Source organism: Plecotus auritus, assembly GCF_963455305.1.
Source record: "Plecotus auritus genome assembly, chromosome: 2".
Classification (NCBI taxonomy): Eukaryota; Metazoa; Chordata; class Mammalia; order Chiroptera; family Vespertilionidae; genus Plecotus; species Plecotus auritus.
Window position 1 is genome coordinate 65,387,845 of NC_137771.1, and position 24,754 is coordinate 65,412,598.

General features: G+C 40.4%; 1 protein-coding gene and 1 pseudogene across 4 annotated transcripts in view; one reads left to right on the forward strand and one right to left on the reverse strand.

Moving 5' to 3' along the window:
• Positions 1-4,574: 4,574 nt before the first annotated feature.
• SYDE2 (synapse defective Rho GTPase homolog 2) overlaps positions 4,575-24,754 on the reverse strand; it is a 47,541-nt gene continuing 27,361 nt past the window's right edge. For 2 of the 3 annotated variants that reach the window (XM_080658414.1, XM_080658416.1), the window contains 4 exons: positions 21,901-22,027; positions 16,989-17,170; positions 11,484-11,715; positions 4,575-6,773 (listed from right to left, as the gene is read on the reverse strand). In XM_080658414.1, the coding sequence (XP_080514540.1) occupies positions 6,298-6,773; positions 11,484-11,715; positions 16,989-17,170; positions 21,901-22,027 (1,017 nt within the window). In that variant the 3' untranslated portion in view covers positions 4,575-6,297. Of the gene's footprint in view, positions 6,774-7,332; positions 7,381-11,483; positions 11,716-16,988; positions 17,171-21,900; positions 22,028-24,754 lie in introns of all 3 variants that reach the window. The other variant, XM_080658415.1, reaches the window with a different exon arrangement.
• Positions 22,523-22,997, forward strand: LOC308242581 (large ribosomal subunit protein eL21-like; annotated as a pseudogene). The gene has a single exon. The product of its transcript is annotated as a large ribosomal subunit protein eL21-like (transcript).

Below are 24,754 nucleotides of genomic sequence, written 5' to 3' on the forward strand. Positions count from 1 at the left end.
AATCTGGGACCTCTCAAGGGATGTCCGACTGCCTGTTTAGGCCTGATCCTATCAAGATCGGGCCTAACTGGGCAGTTGGACATCCCTCTCACAATCCAGGACTGCTGGGTCCCAACCGCTCGCCTGCCTGCCTGCCTGATTGCCCCTAACCACTCCCCTGCCAACCTGTTTGCCCCTAACTGCCCTCCCCTGCAGACCTGGTCCCCCACAACTGCTCTCCCCTGCAGGCCTGGGTCCCCCCAACTGCCCTTCCTTGCAGGCCTGGTCGCCCCCAACTTCCCTCCTCTGCTGGTTTGGTCACCCCTGACTGCCCTCCCCTGCACGCTTGATGCCCACAACTGCCCTCCCTTGCAGGCCTGGTCCCTCCCAACTGCCCTCCCCTGCTGGCCATCTTGTGTCCACATGGGGGCAGCCATCTTGTGTGTTGGAGTGATGGTCAATTTGCATATTACTCTTTTATTAGATAGGATAGAGGCCTGATGCATGGGTGGGGGCCAGCTGGTTTGCCCTGAAGGATGTCCCGGATCAGGGTGGGGGTTCCTTTGGGGCATGGGGCGGCCTGGGCGAGGGGCCTGTGGTGGTTTGCAGGCCGGCCACGCCCCCCAGCAACCCAAGCAGAGGCCCTGGTATCTGGGATTTATTTATCTCCTATACTTGAAACTTTGTAGCCTTGAGCGGAGGCCTGGGCCCGCCAGGGCAGGCAGAAAGCTTCACTTCCTCCATTTCCAGGGGCAACCCAAGCCTCCTGCTCTCTCTGTGGCCGCAGCCATCTTGGTTGGGTTAATTTGCATACTTGATCCTGATTGGCTGGTGGGCGTGGCTTGTGGGTATAGCAGAGTGGTGGTTAATTTGCATATCACTCTTTTATTAGATAGGACTAGAGAACCAGTGCATGAAATTCATGCCTGGGGGGGGGTTCCCTCAGCCCAGCCTGCACCCTCTCCAATCAGGGACCCCTTGGGGGATGTCCGACTGCCTGTGGGATCAGGCCTAAACTGGCAGTTGGACATCCCTCTCACAATCTAGGACTGCTGGCTCCTAACTGCTCACCTGCCTGACTGCCTGATCACCCCTAACTGCCTCTGCCTGCCAGCCTGATTGCCCCCAACCCCTCTGCCTGCCTTCCTGATCACCCCTAACTTCTCTCCCCTGCTGGCGTGATCACCCCTAACTGCCTCTGCCTGCCTGATCGCCCCTAACTGCCCTCCCCTGCCGGCCTGATCTCACTCCCACTGCCCTCCCCTGCCAGCCTGATCTCACCCCCAATAGCTCTCCCCTGCTGGCCTGGTCACCCCCAACTGCCCTCCCCCGCCGGCCTGACTGCCCCTAACTGCCTCTGCCTGAGCCCCCACCACCATGGCTTTGTCCAGAACAAAGTGAGATGTCCAGAAGATGGCCAGTCAACCCAGTCTAATTAGCATATTGCCTTTTTATTACTATAGAGGCGCGGTGCATGAAAATTCATGCACTGGAGGGGGGTCCCTCAGCCCAGCCTACCCCCCTTCACAGTTCAGGAGCCCTTAGGAGTGGGTGGCAACCTGGTGACCATGGGAAGGCGATGCCCCATCACACCTCTGCTGCTGTCACTGCCAGCAGGGCAAGCCTTGGCCGGCCCTGGTTACCTGAACCTCGAGCGGCCCTGGGCAGCTGGACAGCCGCCATCCGAGGCTTGCCTGTGCCTCGGGACGGCCCTGGGCGGCTGGGCAGCCGCCAGCCTAGGCTTACCTGCACCTCAGGCTGGCCCTGGGCGGCTGGGGAGCTGAGGGGACTGGAGGACTCTGGAGGCAGGCAGGGCTGAGGGGACTGGGCACCACCATCTTGTGGCTGTGGGCGCCACTATCTTTGAGGGTGGGGCAGTCAATTAGCATATTCCCTCCTTATTGGCTGTGGGCGCTGCCATCTTTGCAACAGTGTGAGGGTCAATTAGCATATTCCCTCTTTATTAGATAGGCTAGATTATGTAGGATAGGACTGCTTCGATTCGGGGGGGGGAGCCTTTTTCAGTAGGAGGAGATGCTCTTGGCAGACAAAAATACATAATCCCTATATCTGGACTGATAGCCAGCCATATGCACTACACTGCCAAACTGGTCATTAAAAAATTGAACCACTTTCTTACACCTTATACCAAACAGCTGTTGCCCTTAAAACCCCTCCTCAGCCCCCACCTTAGCTTCTGCCTTCACAGTTCACCCAGATTAGGTTCTGATTGGTCGGTTTCTATGCCAGTCAGCATCAAAAGCTCTGCCTCCTAGGCAGCCATTGGCTCCTCGCAGTTCAACCAGATTTGGTTCTGATTGGTCAGCTTCTATGCCAGTGTCAAAAGCTCCACCTCCTAGGCAACCATTGGCTCCTCACAACTCACCCAGATTTAGTTCTGATTGGTCGGTTTCTATGCCAGTCAGTGTCTCCGGGCCTATCTCTGGGCCTGATCAGAGAGGTGGGGTTGATCAGCAGCCCCCGCAGCTGCTGGTGAGGTCCAGAGAGGAAGAGAGGCAAGGGCTGATCAACAGCTGCCATGGAGGCTGCAGATAAGACCCTGCTTCTCTCTCCGGGCCTCTCTCTGGGCCTGATCCGCAGCCCCCTTGGCAGTCAGTGCTGGGTTGCTGCAGAGCCTGCTGCACAGCATTCAGTGCTGGGGTACCGCGGCAACCCAGCACTGACTGCAGGACTGACTTCCCGGTGTTCAGTTGTTTTGGATGTTACGGACCCTATACACACACACACACACACACACACACACACACACACACACACGAGGAGGCCCGGTGCACGAAATTTGTGCACACACACACTAGAGGCCTGATGCATGAAATTTGTGCACAGGGTGTCCCTCAGCCCAGCCTGCACCCTGTCCAACCTGGGACCCCTCGAGAGATGTCCAACTGCCTGTTTAGGCCCGATCCCGGTGGGATTCCACCAGGATCGGGCTTAAACGGGCAGTCGGACATCCCTTTCACAATTCAGGACTGCTGGCTCCCAACTGCTCACCTGCCTGCCTGATTGCCCCTAATCGCTCCTGCCAGCCTGATCACCTCCTAACCACTCCCTTGCCAGCCTAGTCACCCCCAACTACCCTCCCCTGCAGACCTATTTCCCCCCAACTGCCCTCCCCTGCTGGCCTAGTCACCCCCAACGGCCCTCCCCTGCAGGTCTGGCCCCCCCCAACTGCCCTCCCTTGCAGACCTGGTCCCTCCCAACTGCCCTCCCTGCTGGCCTTATTGCCCACAACTGCCCTCCACTGTCAGCCATCTTGTGTCCACATGAGGGCGGCCATCTTGTGTGTTGGATCCACATGAGGGCGGCCATCTTGTGTGTTGGAGTGATGGTCAACTTGCATATTACCTCGTTATTAGATAGGAGATACATATATATATATGTTACCTCGTTATTAGATAGGAGATATATATATATATGTTATTGCTATGGCTGGTGACTCGGTTGGAGTGCTGTCCCATACGCCTAAAGGTAGTGGGTTCAATTCCAGGTCAGGGCACATACCTAGATTGCAGGTTTGGTCCCAGGTTAAGGGTGCATACAGGAGGCAACCGATCAATGTTTCTCTCACACATAAAGGTCTCTTTCTCTTTCTCTTTCTCTCCCTCTCTCCCTCCCTCCCTTTCTAAAATCAATAAACATCCTGAGGTAAGGATTTTTTTTTTTAAGTGGTTATTACCTCTGAGAAGTGAGATTGGTGTAGATGGCAGGAAAGAGCACGTTTATTTTTTTATTTTCTATCTACCTGAATTATTGCAAAATTTTATTCAGGTACATGCACTAAAATTCAATTGCTTTTAATCCTAAAAAACATTAGGACTGGCAGCTGACAGTGTAACACTGAAGGAAGATCTCAGGAGATTATAAAAAGCAGGTGTAAGAACTCAACAATGATTTGAACTAAAAGGCCATCTATACTAATAAAAGCCTAAGTGGTCCTCGTGCCCTCACGCGATGCCCTCATGTTGCCACAAGGTGGCCGCCACAAGATGGCCAGCAGGGGAGGGCAGTTGGGGGCGAATAGGCCAGCAGGAGAGGGCAGTTGAGGGCGAACTGGCCAGCAGAGCAGTGCAGTTGGGGGCAATCAGGCTAGCAGGGGAGGGCAGTTGGGAGCAATCGGGCTGGCAGGGGAGCAGTTAGGTGTCAATCAGGCTGGCAGGGGAGTGGTTAGGGGGTGATCAGGCTGACAGGCAGCAGCAGTTAGGAACCAGCAGTCCCAGATTGTGAGATAGGGCCTAAACCAGCAGTCGGACATCCCCCGAGGGGTCCCAGATTGGAGAGGATGCAGGCCAGGCTGAGGGACACCCCCCCCCCAAACCCATGCACAAATTTCATGCACCAGGCTTCTAGTTTTAAATAAAGGCATAAACTTATTGAGCACTACTCAATATAGCAAGAATCAATGAAAGAGGTTTATAGTTATAACTTGATGATTTAGACAAAAAATGTTTAGTATTTTCTATTTAAAATGGCCAAGATTAACTTTAAAACTATTCTTATCCCAAGTAATATAACAAATAAATATGGCCCTTAAAGTATATCAGATTCTGGACAATTCAACTTTGGACACAAAAAAAGAAGTTATTATGTATATTTATGAATAACATATGATGGTCTAATACTTTAACACATTTGTTTAAAAATAATGGCATTAAAATAAGCAATCCTTAAAATTATTATGGTAATAGTATGACACCAAGGTTATAATATTTTAATAAAAGTTTTAGATTTTTGGAACAACTTATTGCATATGCTGTACATGATATAGCAAACAAGAGGGAGAAGACTGAGACAGCCTTCCTACAAATTATTTAAGGTACATTTCTTTTGACTATTTACTCAGAACATATTCCTGTCACATATTCTTTTGGTATTCTTCTAGATTGTTATACAAAAGCTTAAAAACTGAAAATTTCACATAAAAATAGTTTTTTATCTGGGTATTTAAAAAAACAATGAAGTATTCAAATTAAATAAAAAGGTGCTCTATCTACCAATGTGTATTGCAAAGAAATAGTTAAATACTTTAATATTTAGAAAAACATCAAGAAGTCGGGTTTCCTAATGGCTGCTACATGTTTAAGTTGGTAATTCAAATTTTATTTATAATTTTTAAATTATACATACCATAGGTATAAAAGTTTTAAAAAATACATTCCAATTTAATAAAACAAAAGGCTTTTAAATGTACATTTTCAAACACTGCTGTGATTGTTATAATGACTACCCTGTAGATATACTTAGCCAAAATAAGTTAATTTTTAAAAATCAGTAACATGTAGTACGTTGGCAAGATTTTTTAGAAACAAATGAGAGTAATTATAAAGTCAATGTTATAAATGTACTATTACAAATAAATGTTTTACGCATAATTACTTTTTTTTAAGCAGAACTTAAATATGCATAGAATAGGTGAACATTTTTATAACCTAAGTCACCAGTGCAGAAATCTGGGCACTTAATCCTTTCAGTTAGAGAATTTCACTTTAAAAGATGACTTCTCACTGGGGATATTGTGACTTTCTGTGAACCAAATATAGTCTACTATTTCTACTGAGATGCATCTAGTATTTTGGTTCATGTGTTTCTATGCAATTCCTCCTTTGACTTAAATGTTCTTTCCCTGAAAATAACATTCTTAAGCTAATGATTTTGGCCTCATGACATATATTTTAAAGATACATGTGATTCTGCAACCAATCCTTCCCCCCATTAATACCTACACATATATGCACTTATAAATATATACATATTTTCAGGATTATAAAAATATTTAACTTCCATAAGCTTAAATAATTACTGTTAATACAGAATACATTAATATTTGTATACTTTTACTTTCATTTACAAAAAGGTTCTTATATAGCAGCATTTGCATTGCAAATGAAATGTGATCAAGTGGTGTTGCAGTGTACGTGAACTCATACTGCAAATCCAACTGAGCAGCTGCAATATTCCTCTAAAAGGAACATCTGTTTCAGCTACAGAAGAGCAGTTCCTATAAAGTACAAAAATTGTGAGGGGCTAATAACTTATGTGAATGCTGTAAGTGCATTTAAAGTTATCTCCAAAGAATTGGCAAGATTTATTAAAATATACCCAAGAAGTCCAAGTTATCTTTACCCCAAGTAAAATTTTCTAATAAGATAAATAAAAATTATATTAGTGAATATGAGTGTTTTTAATTAAATCACATGAACTTATTAGAAATTAACTGAAGGCTTCAAGAATAAAAAAAAATAAAAACATCCCTTATGAGAAAGATTTGAAACTTTAAACATTATGAAAAAACAAAAATTCTCAAACACTCATACTAAGCTTGTTTTTGTTGAGCTCATGCTCCAGATTTCCAATCAATGTATCAATACTTTCTTGTAGATCTTTGAGATTGACTTTTCGATCCACTGTAGACTCAATTGTCTGCATTGTCAAATATGTCTGAAATGTGCACTCTTTGGACAAGGGAATTGGCTGTTTAATCATTATATCGGGTCCATACATTTTGCTGCAGTTTTCTCCATCTTCTGAAGGGACATCATCATAATCCACATCATTTAAATTTTCTTTTGTATTTAAAAAGTAGTTTTCTCCACAGCTGCTCCAGTCTCCTGCATAACGATTGCTAAGTGGACTGTCTAACCTGGTTTGCCGTGGCCTAAGTACTCTTGATGAATCGGTACCACTCAAATTTAACATCTGAGGTCGTTCCTTCTTCTTCCTCAAATAATTCAGAGAAGACTTCTGTTCTGGCGATTCTTGGACAGTTAAATGCTGCACTAGAAACAAACAATAAATCTGCTTTGGTGATAGTAATCCAGCTGGCCTTTCAAAAACAGAGCTAAAGATAAGCCACTTAGTAACTACAAACATGCATTAAAACAAAAACATGCACACTATCAAAAAAGCATTCCATAATTATTTTTTCTATCACCAGACATAATCAAGATTAGGGACAGCGCTAGTAGAATGTACAGTGGTGCTAATTCATGCCATATCTTAGCATCCCCAAACAAATCAATTTCCAATGTTGATTAACTTCTGTTAATTATTATCTAGCCGTAATTCTAACAGTAGCTAAGCTGGTAGCTTCTTCTAAGTTAAAAGCTACAGCAAAAAGCAGGCAAGGCATGTTGATGTACAAACAAAACAAAACAGAAAGTTCCTTCATCTGCAAACGTCTAAATAAGGCAAGGCATCTAAAGTGCTCACTCTAAAAGTTCTGACCTTTGTGCTTCTTTGCAATTCTATTAGCAGCAGTGTCGTAAGTTACTTTACCAAGCAGCCTCAATTTCACTTTGATAAAATGCACGAATACTAGACTTGACTACATGTTACCTGGGTTTGATTATACGGCATTAGCTACTAAGAGTCTTCATTTATTGCCTGAAAATAGTACAGATATTTTATTTTCCCATTCTGAGTAGGTATCTAACAATCTCAAATAACATTCCTCATAGTAAGATTAAATTCTCCTAAGGGTATGCATTCTGCTGGCTGTACAGATTACCACAGAGACACACATTATTTCATAACAAACCACTTACTCTTTTGTGTATACTGAACAGAACATTTTGTCTGAGACTCTGCTGTATGTAAATCAAACTTAATTTAAATATTGAAGCATGGCTATTAAAACCTGTCCATAATACCTCTCTTACTGCTTGTTTATTCTTGGTTAATAACTACCTCTCCATCTATATTTCCCTTCTCTAAGGTAAAGGGAACAAATCATCATCAACAATGCAGCAACTTTGCACTCTGCAAAGTGTAAAGTTGCTGCATTCCTATTGTACAAAATGCTTGCTTCCTATTGTATAAAATAAAATAAATGAAAAACAATACAAACATGCATATGGTTCTAGTTTTCCAGAATTACAGTGATATTATAGCATTTTTCAGAGCTCACATAATATTTGTACTTAGATTTTATTAAAATACTTGGTAACTATGTATAGATATGTTCTTTAACATTTCTGTTTATCTGCATTTTTATTATGGTTATTATATATCATTATGAATAGCTAAAAGCTCTTTACCTAACATTTTCTAGAAACTAAAGGTCTGGTATTAAAATTGATCTTTGATAACAGTATTAATAAAGAATGTCCCATGCCATTAACTGATGTAATGGCAGAATGGACATCTGAATTTTTCCACTGTTTAATTATTCATATTGCTTTTTATTCTCTAGCTTCTTATCTCCACTAAGTCTCCTTGCTTATCTCTCTTCATTTTCTGTGCTGTTTCTGTTCTTACTGCTTAAGTGCCATGCCTGTTGTTTTCATCAACCTATTACAGTATTCTGCTTATCTTGAGGTCACCTGGTTTGCGATCCAAACCAAAGTAAAACATTTCTGACTCTGTGTCTAAGCTTGTGTTACTTTTCTGACATTCACCTGTAAACCCTATATTTATTTTACTAATCAAGTCCTTATTCAAACATTATTTTTGTATATTTTCTTGGGAAATATTTAAGAAACTGATTATAATGATAGTCATATCTTTTAGACTAAAAATACAATTTCTGAAAAATCAACCTCACTAGCTTCTTAAACTACTGATGGTGGAATGGTTTCCTATTAATTATGCAGAGAAAATGGCTAATTTTATTTATTTATTTTTATGATATTCTTTTTTTTATTTCAGAGAGAGGAACGGAGAGCGAGAGAGAGATAGAAACATCAATGATGAGACAGAATCACTGATCGGCTGCCTCCCTCATACCTCCTACTGGGGATCAAGTGGGAAACTAGGCCATGTGCCCTGACTGGGAATTGAACTGTGACCTCCTGGTTCATAGGTTAATGCTCAACCACTGAGTCACACTGACTAGGCGAAAATGGCTAATTTTAACCACCCCAAAAAAGTTCTCGTTTTCCCAGCACTGCTGACTACCCACTTCAACAGAATAAAATTTATTTATTTATGTCTTTTAATATATTTTTATTGATTTTAGAGAGGAAGGGAGGAGAGAGAGATAGAAACATCAATGATTAGAGAGAATCACTGATGGGCTGTGTCCTGCAGGCCCCATACTTGGGATGGAGCCCGCATCCCAGGCATGTGCCCTGACTGGGAATCAAACCATGACCTTCTGGTTCATAGGCCTGATGCTCAACCACTGAGCCACGCTGGCTGGGCAACAGAATAAAATTTGGGTCAACAGAATGAAATTTAAAATGCAGTATATATGGTGCTGGAAAAGTTTCACAATGTAATGATAAGTACTAGGAAACTTTTCTTATCTTGTTTTCTACCAATAGGTTTATATCTTCAATCACCACTTTATTAGCCTTTTATCTACAGTGCAATTGCCTAATTTAACAAAATGCATTGTCTAGTTAGTGCCAAGCACTGTGTTAGGACTTGGGAATATAAATCCCTGACCTCATGAAGCTTTGTCTAGTGAGAAAAATTAAACAAAAAGGATTAGGAAAAAATCAATAGCTTTTCCAAAAAAACCTCTCCCAAATCTACTCATCATAGAATATGCGATATAGCAAATAGCTGGTCTGGAGTTACACTCTATCTAAAGCTATTTCCCCACCTATAAAGTGAAAGAGTGGCCTATCAATAATTTTCAATATTCTTCTTAAAACAGCAAATGTATTTTTAAAAAGAAACATTTTTTTAATCTACTATATTAAAGAAAAAATGAAAAGAAGACTGTTTTGGTCAGAAAGGGAAGTGTGTTTCCATTTTGTTCCCCAACATGTTCCCAGGCCGTGAAGCTGCTTCCAAAGAGTCGTAGAGCTCTGACAGAAGAAAAGCTGAAGACCACTGGCAGGATGATTTCACCTCCCAATGCCAATCGGCCAGGGTTCTGACCACTTTGAAGACAAGATTTATCAAATGGAAAGCTCAAAGGAAATTATAATCTTGCCCAAAATGGAAAAAAACAAAAACAAAAACCCACAAAACAAAATGTTAAGAAAGCAAAAAGGAAGGGTGGAACCAACTCTTCTTACCACTGGCGTAGGGGAGATTCCAAAAAGACAAATAAGATATGGATAGCAAGGAGAGCCCAAACCTTCTATTGAATGTATGATGGGCATTCACCAAGTTCACATGCTATGACCCAGTCTCTATGTCACCATCAATTTTCTCAGGCTCAGTGACTGTCTTACATCTACTTGACTTCTGCCTTTTCTTGAATCCAAAAGTAATGATTTAGAGGGCAAAACTAACTGCTGTTTCCTCTCATCTTTCTACCCTGTTCTGTCCTTTGTCTGAGATGGTATAACTAAAGAAAAATAAAAGATTATAGAAAAGGGAGCAGTTATTGCTAAATCCAACAACACAAATCTCTGCAATAAGGTATTAATACACTAGGAGTCAGTTGTTTAAGGATGTCATTGAAATACAGTGAATCTGAAATCTACACGTTTTTCTGTAGCAGAGGATGTAATTTAATTTTCACTTCTACACCCAGAACTAAGTTAGCTATCACAAAATAATGAAATGACATTAACCTCTGGTACAGAATTAATGATAAAGGACTCAGGTACTGATAGTAATTTAATGTATCTCCAAGCAAGCAAGTTTACATGTGCGATTAGAATGGTAAGACAGCTTGACCGGCTTGGCTCAGTAGTTAAGCACTGACCTATGAACCTGGAGGTTACTGTTCAATTCCCGGTCAGGGCAATCCAAATCTGGATCCAAGCCTGACTCCAGGACCGAACACTTTCACCACCGTGCCTTCCACTAGGCATCTAAGTACTGTGCAGTGTTGGGAAGCGAAGCAAAGGTTACTTCAGGATAAGAAAATTTTGGAACTTAAATACAGGATCCTTTATGGAACATCTAATTAAATACATATTCCTGTTAGCTCTGAAACTACACAAGAGATACATGAGGACAATAACTGTCAGCATTTTGTTATTGACTGCTTCAAGGGATGGATAAGAAAGCTAAAAAGATCAGTGATAACTGTCAATTCAAGCCTGGATAATTTGAGAATGACCATAAATACAGTGAAGATGTCAAGAAGAATAATTGACTTAAGGAGAAAAATAAATTCTGCCTCATAACAGTTGAACTAAAAATGAGAAAAGAAATTAATGTTTACTTAAGAACCTATTATGTGCCAAGAACTGGGATGAGCACTTACATACATAATTTTTAACTTAATCCTCCTATAAATTCTACAAACATACTAAATCCCTATGACAAATGGTGATGCTGAGACTCTAAGATATTAAGGAACCTGCCCAAGGTCAGACAGTAATAAGTGACACAGCCAGATTCAAATCCAGATTGAACCAAATCCAAAATGTGTACATTGATCTACATGTCTATCATATTATCAGCAAGAGCAGAAATATTAAATTGAGAAATCTAAAGGGCAGGTATCAATTCATAAATATTTCCAAAAGCAAAATCTAAAAAAGGTGTTCTTCAGTCACATATGAGTATATTTAATTGTCAACGAATTAAAATATCCTATCATTAAAAGAGAAAAATATTTCCATAGAATCATTTACCTGGCCATAGCTGAAGTAAGTAATGAAGAACTTCAATGTGTTTTTTAAAGTCCAAAGCACTTGCAAGTTCTTCTGAATCGGTAAAGACTCTGTTATTGTGGTTGGAAGTCTCTTGCCTCTGACTTAATAATACTGGTCCAAAGCACACAGCCAAGTTCTGGCAGGTCATCTTATTCACTTCATGGTAAGAAGCCACCAATTTCAAATGATCCAACAACATCTTTAGGGTTGCCTAAATGAAATGAAATTACATTTCACCTAATATAGTTACACAAGGGGAAATTCAAGAGCACAATGTATAGCAGAAAATATAGGCAGGCATCCTGTTACTCTTAAAAGGTTATTTCATGAACAAGCAAGACAAATACTCATAGACACAGACAACAAAATGGTAGATACCAGAGGGAAAAGAGGGTAGGGGAAGGTAGTAATGGGTAAAGGGGGTCAAATATACGGTGACAGAAGAATATTGGACTGTGGGTGATGAACATACAATGCAATATACATATATTAGTAATGTATTATAGGATTGTACACTTGAAATCTATGTAATTTTATTAACCAATGTCACCCCAATAAATTTAATTTAAAAAATAGAACCCCCCCAAAAAATAAAAATAAATAAAAGGTTATTTCAAAGACTTGCTTGTAAGTTGGATGTTTGGAACTTGAAACATTTTATTATAGAAATGTTATACAAAACCCTTAGGTTCCAATAACATAATTGGATCCATTAAGTGGTTAAAATATATACTCTTTATAAAATGTTCATTAATGAATTCCAAATTTCAGCTGGAATCACTGAGTAAATATATCAGCAGCATTTTCCTCTCTTCCCTCCTCTAAAATGACAATAGCAAAAAGGCTATGATGGAAACGGGATTAGAGTAGGCGTTTACATTTTTAAGTACAGATAAATCCTGCAGTCGAAAGTAGGGTACTGTCTAGGAAGCTAAATATTTCAGAACGTGGCCAGGTTCTACTGTGATCTAGATTAGGGAAATGATCAATGTGCTTCTTAACTAATCAATATTATAAGTGACAAACCATGGAAAAGGGAAGAGTAGTATAGTTAGAAATTAAAGCAAATTTATTGAAAAAAAGTTTTTTTAATCTTTGAAGAAAATAATTTCATAAAGGCAATTTGCTCAAGAAATGGAATGGTTATTTAGGTTTAGGCAATAATGAAAAGAAACTATGTTTTTTTTTTGTAGTGGCATATAATCAATCTTTTAACAAATAAAATGAGTGTGTGATGTCTTCTCCATAATTGTACTGAAGAAATAAATTTCAACTAACTGTAATTTGAAAAAAACAGAAAAAAACAGTTATATATTATTTCTGGAGCTTTAAGTAACACTTGGGTTTGGTGATTAGAAGGTCATTAGTAACCTTAGCAAGCACAAGTCCACAGAGAAGGGGGAGGAAGCCAGACTACAATGTGTTGAGTAATAAATGAGTGGTAAAGAAGCGATGACAGCTGAAACATTCCTTCAGTGTTTGGCTGTGAAGGGAAAGAATTAAGAGAACATGAAAGCCAGAGAAGACATAAATTGATATTTTGAACTCAAAGTCTGTCACACACACACACACACACACACACACACAAAAGCACAACTGGTTTGCGCTAGCTGGTTTGGCTCGGTGGATAGAGCATCGGCCTGGGGACTGAAGAGTCTTAGTTCCATTCCAGTCAAGGGTACATACCTCGGTTGCAGGCTCCTCCCCAGCCTGGGCCCTGATCAGGAGGCAACCAATCAATGTGTTTCTCCCAGATCAATATTTCTCTCTGTCTTTCCCTCTCTCTTCCACTCTCTCTAAAAATCAATGGGAAAATATCCTTGTATGAGGATTAAAAGAAAAAAAAAATGGTTAAAAATATTAGGTTCAATCTCAATGGAAATCCAAAAAATTCAACTCAAAATTAAAAACCTATTTTGTCTATTAAATAAGATGAGCCAAAAAAAGTAACTGTTTTGTACCTTTTGAAAAGTAATATAAAAACATGTATTAAGAGCATTAAAATGTTCACATTCTTTAAAATAGCAATTCCACTCTGAGAACCTCATACAAATAAGTAATTGTAACTGAAAAGAAATATATGAACAAATACATACAAATAGGTTCAAAACCTAAATATTATACAAGAGATTATGATATGTCAAATCCACTCAATGGACTATTGCACAACCTTTTTAGAAAAGATGTTAATAGTTTAAGGGCCAGAAAGACCTAAATTCATGTGACAGACTTACACTCATAAAAGCTATCTAGCCTCGGGCAAGTGATTTAAATTTTCTGACACTCATTTCTTCACTTACATGTAAATTGACACATAATTACACCTTGTATTTGGGTGGGAATATTTCTAGCCTTTCACCCCACCCTTCTGCATCTGCTCACCTCTTTCTAGCTGCTCCCATCCCCCACGGAAAGGAGTAGTAATTGCACAGGTTGTTCAGAACCCAATGAATGAAGCTATTGGGCTTAATATTTCTACTCACTAACTCTTGACCATTCTGCCCTCACATAAGAAATATAGGCAAGCCCTATATTTATCCGGACAAGCCCAACCACATGTTTTCCCCTTATTTTTTCTTTTGTTCTAAGAAACAACCACTCAAGGTAGGTTAAGACTGGTTCTGCATACCCAGCCATCCTCCCACCTATCCTGCAGGCATACCTGAAGATATTGGTCCCAAGATTTAGATTGTGGGGAAGGCACTAATGGGAAGAGGCAAGGAGAAAGGAAATGGTGGTGAGGGCTGCTTAAGTCTTAAGGCTAAGCCATGTGCACCAAAATAGTTACCATATTTTTAAAATACTAAAAGAAAATAAATAAAAATGTTAATTATAGTTGCCTTTGCGTTTTGATAATTATAATATTTTCCATTCTTCTTTTCTATATATTCCTCAGTATCCTATCTAATAAAAGAGTAATATGCAAATTGACCGTACCTATGCTACACCCACCAGCCACACCCACCAGCCACACCCACCAGCCATTCAGGAGGGAATATGCAAATAAACCCAACCAAGATGGCTGCAGCCACAGAGAGTAGGAGGGAGGCTTGGGTTTCCCTGCCAAAGGAGGAAGCCAAGCTTTCTGCCTGCCTTTGTTGGCCCAGGCCTCCACTCAAGGCTACAAAGTTTCAATGATAGAAGATACATAAATCCAAACAGAAATGGCAGCAGCCACGGACCTGGAGAGAGCAGGAGGCTAGGGTTGCCCGCGGCAATGGAGGAAGCCAAGCTTCTGCAGCCCTGGCCTGCTTTGGCCTCCACTCCAGGCTACAAAGTTTCAACTGTAGAAGATAAATAAATCCCAGATCCCAGGGCCTCTGCTTGGGTTGCCAGGGGGCGTAGCCAGCCTGCAAACCACCACAGGCCCCTCTCCCAGACCGCCCCATGCCCCAAGGGAACCCCCACCCTGATCCAGGACACCCTTCAGGGCAAACCAGCTGGCCCCCAACCATGCACCAGGCCTCTATCCTAGCTAATAAAAGAGTAATATGCAGATTGACCATAACTCCAATACACAAGATGGCTGCCCCCATGTGGTCAAAGATCCTGCCCCCATGTGGACACAAGATGGCCACCACAAGATGGCCAGCAGGGGAGGGCAGTTGGGAGGGACCAGGCCTGCAAGGGAGGGCAGTTGGGGGCGATCAAGCCTGCAGGGGAGGGCAGTTAGGGGTGACCCGGCTGGCAGAGGAGGGAATTTTGGGGTGACCAAGTCTGCAGGGAAGGGCAGTTGGGGGGAGGACCCAGGCCTGCAGGGGAGGGCAGTTAGGGGCAAACAGGCTGGCAGGGGAGCAGTTAGGCATCAATCAGGCTGGCAGGGGAGTGGTTAGAGGGTGATCAGGTGGCAGGCAGAAGCAGTTGGAGCAATCATGCAGGCAGGCAGGTGAGCAGTTGGGATCCTGGTGGGATTGGGCCTAAACGGGCAGTCAGACATCCCTTGAGAGGTCCAAGATTAGAGAGGGTGCAGGCTGGGCTGAGGGACACCGCCCCCCGTGCACAAATTTCGTGCACTGGGCCTCTAGTCCTATCTAATAAAAGAGTGGTATGCAAATTGACCATCACTCCAACACACAAGATGGCTGCCCCCCTGTGGTCAAAGATGGCTGCCACAAGATGGCCAGCAGGGGAGGGCAATTGGGAGAAACCAGGTCTGCAAGGGAGGGCAGTTGTGGGCAATCAGGCCAGCAGGGGAGGGCAGTTGGGAGGGACCAGGCCTACAAGGGAGGGCAGTTGGGGGTGACCAGGCCGGCAGAGGAGGGAAGTTGGGGTGGCCTGCAGGGAAGGGCAGTTGGGGGGGACCAGACCTGCAGGGGAGGGCAGTTAGGGGTGACCAGGCCTTCAGGGTAGGGCAGTTAGGGGCAAACAGGCTAGCAGGGGAGCAGTTAGGCATCAATCAGGCTGGCAGGGGAGTGGTTAGGGGGTGATCAGGCTGGCAGGCAGAAGCGGTTAGGGGCAATCAGGCAGGCAAGCAGGCGAGCAGTTGGGAGCCAGCAGTCCTGGATTGTGAGAGGGATGTCCGACTGCCCGTTTAGGCCCAATAGGATTGGGCCTAAACGGGCAGTCGGACATCCCTCAAGGGGCCTCAGATTGGAGAGGGTGCAGGCTGGGCTGAGGGACACAACCCCCCGTGCACAAATTTTGTGCACCGGGCCTCTATTCTATAATAATAAAAGGGTAATATGCTAATTAGACGTGACATCATTCCGGACATCCTTCTGGACGAAGCCAGGGCTGGAGCGAAGTCCGGGTCCCAGCTGCCTGCCGGCGGCCAGAGGAAAGCCTAGGTCCCCGAAGGCACCCAGGGTCCTGGGTGCTGGCAGCAGGAGGAAGGAAGACCTACTCTTGTATGAATTTTCGGGCATCGGGCCTCTAGTTCTATAATAAACTTATATTAATAATAAGATAACAATACTCTTTAAAAACTTAAGAGAATATTTATGCCTAGGCTAAAATCATACATGAAAAGATAAAAAAATTTTCTAAATGTATTCTGTTTAAGAAGCAGTTTCTAGATTTATGATGTTTAAGAAGCCATGATCTCACTCATATTTGGAATCTAAAGGACAAAATAAACTGATGAACAAAATAGATCCAGAGCTATAGAAACATGGAACAGACCTTCAAATCTCAGAGGAAAGACAGGAAGGGTGGGTGGGAAGAGATTAAGAGAGATTAACAGAAGAATTTATATATATGCATAACCCATGGACACAGATAATAGTGTGGTGAAGGCCTGGGATGGCGGGGGGGCGGGGGGGGGGGCGGGTTAGGGTAGGAAGAATTCAGGCTAGAAGGGATCAGTGGGGGGGAAAAGGGGACATCTGCAATACTTTCAACAATAATGATAAAAGAAAAAAAAGAAGCCATTAGTAAAGGAAGAGCTAAAACTCGTGAGTGCCACAAATGTCAAAATAGCTAAAAAATTATTTGTAGCTCTGGAGCTAAGTATATAATTCATTACCTGGCTTTCATTACGCTTACCTTCTCAACATCAGGCAGGCAATCCAACAGGTCCACAGTGTACTTAGAATCACTTGGATCATTCTCACAACTGTTTGATGACATTTTCAGGGGATTTTTAGCCATTGCGTCTAATACAGCCTCATAAAGCTGCTTTGTTATCAGCGGAGAAGGAAGTTCTCTTAAATAATCCTTAAGAACACCTTCAGAAAACAAACCAGAGACAGTGGCAATTGGACTTCAAAGTGAAATAAAAAACTGTGGTGATTTTTTTTTAATTCAAGTATTATACAGCCAACTTTTAATATTCTGAAAATAATAAAAGCAATAATTTTTAAGAGTATTATAACAAAACAGTAGCATTTTGTATTCTTACTAATTGCTTCATTAACTGACATTTTGTTTTGAAAGCATGCTAAAAATGCACATATAATTTCCAATTATCATACATATTAGGTTTGTTGCTCATAAAATAAGTCACTTGATACATATACCCTATTGATTCTGCCCCCTCATTAAAAGCTACTCTAAGTGCATGTAAAAGTTGAGAAAGCAAGACATTAATATTAATCCTAAATTATTCCAATTATATGATTTTTTAATTTCTAGACTTTTAATTGACAGTGAAAGAGTACCAATGACCCAAAGCCCTTGCAAATAACTGAACTATACAGGACATATGTCTTAAACATAAGTAATGGATGGTTGGATTAACCCTAATGCTACACTGTGGAAGAAGAAAGCCATTCCTAAAACCGAACAAATGAAGCCAAAAGCCAAGAACAGAGAAAGCATCAGACTTGTCACAATAATAGGAACGAACTTGATTTCAAAGGCATCACAAGTGGTTATGAACTAAGAGATAGAACCTGCAGAAGAGGAAACAGGAAAGGGTAATGAATGGCTGTTACATACTAGCAAGCGAGGTAAGATACTAGCTAAAGACTGGAATGTGATCACAAGGAAAAATAGGTGCCATTGCTGACACCAAAAAAACAAATATAATAGACAATACTGATTCAGAACATGCTCTGAGCTTAGAATTTAGTTTGAAAGCTGAGGTGGAACTTTAACATGGTCATATAGAAAGCTTCCCATCTGATAATCTTTTAAATGTTGATAGTAACATGGTTCATTAGTTTCTTATGCATCCTTCCAGTGTTTACAAAAATATAAACACTATATTAACCATATATGTTTATGAAAGTACAAGATGTATTACTACACTCCCCTTTATTACATCAAATATAGCATATATGGCCTGCTCTTATTTGCTTTTTAATTTACCATCATATGCTTGAAATCTTTTCAGTACACAGAGAGCTTCCTCAAACATTTTACAGTCACATCTGTAATAAACACTGAGAACAGTGTTTCTCAAACTTGGCTGCACAATGAAATGGGTGATATGAGTGATATGGGTGACACGAGATTCGAGGAGAGTGAGAAAACATTATTCCAGTGGATCATGGATGTCCCATTATCAATTGCTACAGATGGATACTTGGGTTGTTTCTAATATTTTGTTATTCTACAACATGCTACAATGAATAATCTTGCACATCAATACTTTGTATATGTAGGATAAATTCCCAAAACAGGACTGCCAAGTAAAATACGCATTTGTAATTTTGAGGGAAAAGAAGGAATAAGACCGCTTCCTATGTTTGGGGTTTTGGCATCTAGTGAATAGTAGTGCCATTACTTGAAACAGGTGGAAAAAGAGGAAAACCATGTTTTAAGGGGTAGAAAAGAGTTTTATTTTGAACATATTAAGCTTAAGGTATCTATGAAACATTGAAAGCTGCTGGATATAAAAATCTGAGCCCAGCCAGAGTGGCTCAGTTGTTGAGCGTCGACGTATGTACCAGGAGGTCACTGTTCTATTCTGGTCAGGGCACATGCCCGGGTTGCAAGCTCGAACCCCAGGGTGGGGCATGCAGGAGGCAGCTGACCAATGATTCTCTCTCATCACTGATGTTTCTATCTGTCTCTCTCTCTCTCCCTTCCTCTCTAAAATCAACCAAAAAAAGTATTTTGTTTTTTTAATCTGAGGCTCAAGAAAGAAATGGCTGGAGACATGGATCTGAGAATGGTCAACTAAAGATGACAAGTGGAAGCTTGAGAATGACTGAGACTATCTAGGGAGGCATACTGAGTGAAATGAGAAGGCCTAGTGATAAGAGAAGGCACTGAAGAAGGCTCTTAACGGGCTGTCAGAAAGAGGATCTCCCAAAGGTGACTAAGGAATAATGGCTAAAGAAGTAGGAGTGGTAAGAAGAGGTGGAGAGGGGGTGACGGGAGCAAATATGCTGCCGAGGAAGTCAAGGAGAGAATGTTTCAAGAAAGTCTACAGTATCCATTGATACCCAACAATAGTTAAGTTAGACAAGAACTTTTAAATACTGTGGAGAACAGTGTTTATCAAACTTGGCTGCACAATGAAATAATCTGAGAAACTTTAAAACAATGGACTCTAGAGCCCTCTGTCAGTCCTACAAAATCAGAATCTCCAAGGGTCAGGACTCATGTCCCCGTATTTTTCACAAATTCCTGTTGTGGTTCTAAGGCAGCAGGGTTTTATAAATAGGGATAAGAAACAATGAGATAATTTAAGACAAGGACCAAAAAATGTACACCCAAGAAGTAAATCAGCAGCCTTGGTAAGCATAAGTCAAGCTGCAGTTGGTTAGGAAGTAAAAGGACGTTAAGGAAATGGAGAAAGAGGGGAAAAGATGGGCAACCTGCTCCAGAAATCTGGCTTTGAGAGAAGGTGATGTCCACAAAGGAGCAGAAAGAACAGGGGTGAAGTAGGATCAAAGTAGGGATTATTTTAAAGATGGGAGAGATTTCAACATGTAAATGCTAATGTAAAGAAGATATTAAAATGGTTTTTAAGGTTTAGGAGAGAGAAATATAATCAATTGAGCAAAGCCCCCAAAAAGAAAGGAAGAAGAGACTCCTGGGAACACACGAGAGAATTAAAATTAGTCCAAAATGTGAGGAAGATCATTTCTACACTGTTACAGAAAGGATAGTGGGAAAGTGAAAAGGGATGTATGCCAAAGAAGGCAGGTGGCAGGCTGAGTCACAAGAAATAGAGGAAGTTCCTATCTGATGGCTTCTATTTTCTCTGGGAAGTTAGGGGCAAGATCATCACTAAGAGTGACATGGGTGACACGAGATTCGAGGAGAGTGAGAAGACATTAAATAGATACTCTGGAGCCCTAACCGGTTTGGCTCAGTGGATAGAGCGTCGGCCTGTGGACTCAAGGGTCCCAGGTTCGATTCCGGTCAAGGGCATGTACCTTGGTTGCGGGCACATACCTGGTGGCCCGGTGGGGAGTGTGCAGGAGGCAGCTGATCAATGTTTCTCTCTGATCCATGTTTCTTTTTTTTTTTTTTTTAAATATATTTTATTGATTTTTTTACAGAGCGGAAGGGAGAGGAGGGATAGAGAGTTAGAAACATCGATGAGAGAGAAACATCGATCAGCTGCCTCTTGCACGCCCCCTACTGGGGATGTGCCCGCAACCAAGGTACATGCCCTTGACCGGAATCGAACCTGGGACCCTTGAGTCCGCAGGCCGACGCTCTATCCACTGAGCCAAACCGGTTTTGGCTGATCCATGTTTCTGACTCTCTATCCCTCTCCCTTCCTCTCTGTAAAAAATCAATAAAATATATATATATATAAAAAAAAATAGATACTCTGGAGAATGGGGTAGAGGGAAGGAGGAAAAGAAGGAGTAGAGAAAAGGAGGGAGAGAAATAGAATAAGAAAACATAATTATTAGCTATTTTATTTTCATTTTAGCTTCTTTTGTCTATTGTGTTCACTTCTATCCGCCCTCTACTCCCCCAGCTCCCAACACTAGAACGTAGCCTCCATGAGAACAGGAATCTTCTGTCATTTGTCCCCTGCGTTCCCAGCACATTAAACACTCTCTGGTGCATGATCAATTCTCAATTGACCAAATCACTGGCCTCTTGTTTCTTAAGAAACAAGAAAAAGAGGAGCATATTATACTCAAAGTAAGCAGAAGAAAGAAAAATATAAAGATCAGAGTAGAAATTAATGAAATAGATAATAGAAACCAGTAACGAAAATCAACAAACCAAAGTTTGGTTGTTTGAAAAGATAGACAAAAAAGACAAACCTTCAACTATGGTCACCAAGAAAAATAAAAGAGAGAAGACTCAACTAAAATCGGGAATGAAAGAGGGAACATCATTACCAACCTCACAGAAACAAAAAGAATTTTAAGTTAATACTATACACAGCTGTATACCAATAAATTAGATAACTCAGATGAAAGTGGAACACATAGAGAGATATAAACTAGAAAGTTATTTAAGAAATAGAAAATCTGAATTGACTTATAACAAGAGATTGAATAATTTTAAAACTCCCACAAAACAAAGCAAACCAAGATAGTTTTACTGATGAATACTACCAAATATTGAAAGAAGAATTAATACCAATTCTTCATAAACTCTTCCCAAAAATAGAAGAGAGTACACTTTCCAACTCACTCTACAAGGCTACTATTACCCTGATACCAAAGCCAGACAAAGACAGCACACAAAAAACTACAGACCAAAATTTAGGAATATAGACACAAAACTCAACAAACTACTAACACATTAAATCCAGCAAGATATTAAAAAAAAAAATACATCTTGACCAAATGGGATTATCTCAGGAATACAAGGTTGGTTTAACATCTGAAAACCAATTAATGTAATATACCATAGCAATAAAATAAAGGACAAAAACACAAAAACATGGTCATTTCAATAGACTCAGAAAGGTCACTGAACAAAATCCAACATCCTTTCATGATAAACTTGGGCTAAAAATTAGTATTTTAATTCTTTTTCCTGCAGATGTAGTCTTTCCAAAATGTGTACATAAAATAAAATCTATTACCTGTTATTACATTTATATCTGGGTACTGGTTTTCACACAGAACAACAGCTTTGCTATCTCTCTCAAAAGCCTCCCGAAGTTCTTTCTTGACTGCTGCCGAACCACATAATCGGTACAGGCCTACTACCTAGAAATAAAATTATGGCCATATTGTGGTAAGTTTGATAAAAAGAAAATGTAATTGTACAGTATGTATAAATCCCATGAGCTCAGCCATCAAATATTTTCTGATGGCATGTAATTAAAAATACCTCAAGCACAGCTTTTGAATTTCACCATAGACCATATTAATTAATTTAATAAGAACAATCTACTCTTTCATTTAAATTCAAACAATATACTATGATTTCTGCAGTGCTGGCTATCTTAAGCAAAGATACAACCCATCCCCTTTTAGTTTTGTGCCGAGATCATGCCCTTGACATCTTTTTGGCTCTAGACTGAAATACTACAGCACAGTGGTTAAACAGGTTTTGGATTCATAAAGCCTCACTCTATCCCTCCTTCCTTGATGAATTTGGGCAAGTGATTTAATCCCTTTAAAACTCAGTTGATTTACCCATTTAAAAGTATATAGTTGAGCCTTAAGGCTAGAACAGTCATCTTCCAGTAATTCGCCAAAATGACTAACACAATGGGAAAGAGGAGAGGCACCTGCCATATGTTCTCCAGGCCTTTTAGAAAACATGGAGTTGTTCCTTTGGCCACATACATGGAAATCTACAGGAAAGGTGATATTGTGGACATCAAGGGAATGGGCACTGTTCAAAAAGGAATGGCCCACAAATGTCACCAGGGCAAAACTGGAAGAGTCTACAGGGTCACCCAGCATGCAGTGGGCATTGGTTGTAAACAAGCAAGATTCTTGCCAAGAGAATTAATGCACATATTGAGCATAGTAAGCACTCTAAGAGCTGAGATCGCTTCCTGAAACGTGTGAAGGAACATGATCAGAAAAAGAAGGAAGCCAAAGAGAAAGGTGCCTGGGTTCACCTGAAGCCTTAGCCTGCTCCACCCAGAGAAGCACACTGTGTGAGAACCAATGGAAGGAGCCTGAGCTGCTGGAACCCATTCCCTGTGAATTCATGGCACGATAAGTGTAAAAAAAAGGTCTATGTACTGATAAAAATGTTTCTCTTTAAAAAAAAAAAAAAGGATATAGTTGAAATAAGGTTCCAACATTCTATTTGTATAAAATTATCTTTTCAGGAAAAAAAAAGGTTCTCAGGAAGAAATAAAAGTAAACCTAGGATTTGTTTAAATTAATTGGTTATAGAGTGATGGAGGAAATCCAATTAAAATAATACATTAAAGGTAAAATAAAACCTCCAGTTCAAAATGTAAAGAAGATGCACAGAAACCTCCCATCCTCTCCTTAAGTTACATTAAAAGGGTCTGTTTTTTAAACAGTTAGCTCAGACAGGTTCTAAAATATTACGGCTGAAGAAGTTCACTATAAATTCACTGAGGAAAAATGAACATGGTATCTGTAAAAAAAAGGCTGCCTGATTAAGCAATCAAAGTTTTTTAAAAGAATACAACCTTCAAGAAAATGAAAGAAAAGTAACTGGCACCTACACTTCCACATCAAAGACTATTTAGCAAGTTCAATCACCTTGAAGAAATTATGGATAAATTATTTCAAGACAGAAATAAAGAAAAAACAAATAATGGAGACCCCCAAGAATTTGAACTAGAAATCACTTTAAAATGTTATAGTCAATATATTTAATGATTTATCAAATATAATCAATTTAATATTTTTTAAAATAATAAACATTAAAAATGTTATAAATAATCTAGAGGAAGGAGTACACAAATGAAATTTCTAGGCTTACTTATGATACTAACCTCTTGTGAGTAATTAAATAACTGATAGAATACACTATAGAAGGTGGGTCTCAATATAGGAAAGTACCAATAATGGATACAGAGAAATGTTATCTAAAATATTTGAGATGACAAGCTAGTAAGTATTAACTGAAAGATAATAAGGAACCTACAACTATTTCTAAGAGAAGGTAATGCAAGTGCGGTTATATTCAAAAGGATCAACCTACTGTGGGAAACCAAGTAATGTACTGGGAAGAAAATTCAAATTTCCTACTCTATCCACATTCATAGTGCATTCACACTGAGAAGAGTATGTGCTATGCTGGTCATATCACTGCAAGAGAGACATGGTAGAACTGAAGATGGTCCAGAAAATGAAATTAAAATATAAAACAGAATCAAAGGAAATGCCATCACATTAGGAGAAACTAACTTGAGTAGAGACCTTCTTGTGTGGGCACAATAAGTGTCACAAATCCCACAAGGATGTATCCCCTTGAACTTGAGAAAGAGATGAACCTAGAACAAATTAAAGAAAGTACCTGTAATAGTACTTCAATAGTAAGTAATAAATTAATGGAACATATTATCCCAAAAGCTGAAATTATAAACATATTTTTAAAGGTGAATAAAGGGAAAAAATCTAAGAGATATTTCAAGGGAAGGATATTTTAGAATATATCCCTAACTTCAGAGGCTGACTTCTTGAATCAAACACTTGAAGTACATGCTTGATGCCTCTATCAGAGATAGAATCTGTACAAGGTGCACCAAGAGTGTGATTTCTATAATAATTTTTCCCATTGGAAGCAAGAGATGGGTGACAGTAGCCTTCAAAGCATTTGAAAAATGCCATAGACTATTTCTGCATGACTATCAAAACCTGATTTTCATAGTTTAAAAAAAAACACAAGAAAAATTACTGACTAAAATGGTAAACAAAATTTAAACAGTATGCTAGTCTGTAAAATGCAGACAGAACAAGCCTCTTTCTGGAGAGCGGGGAGTGGGGAGAAGCAAA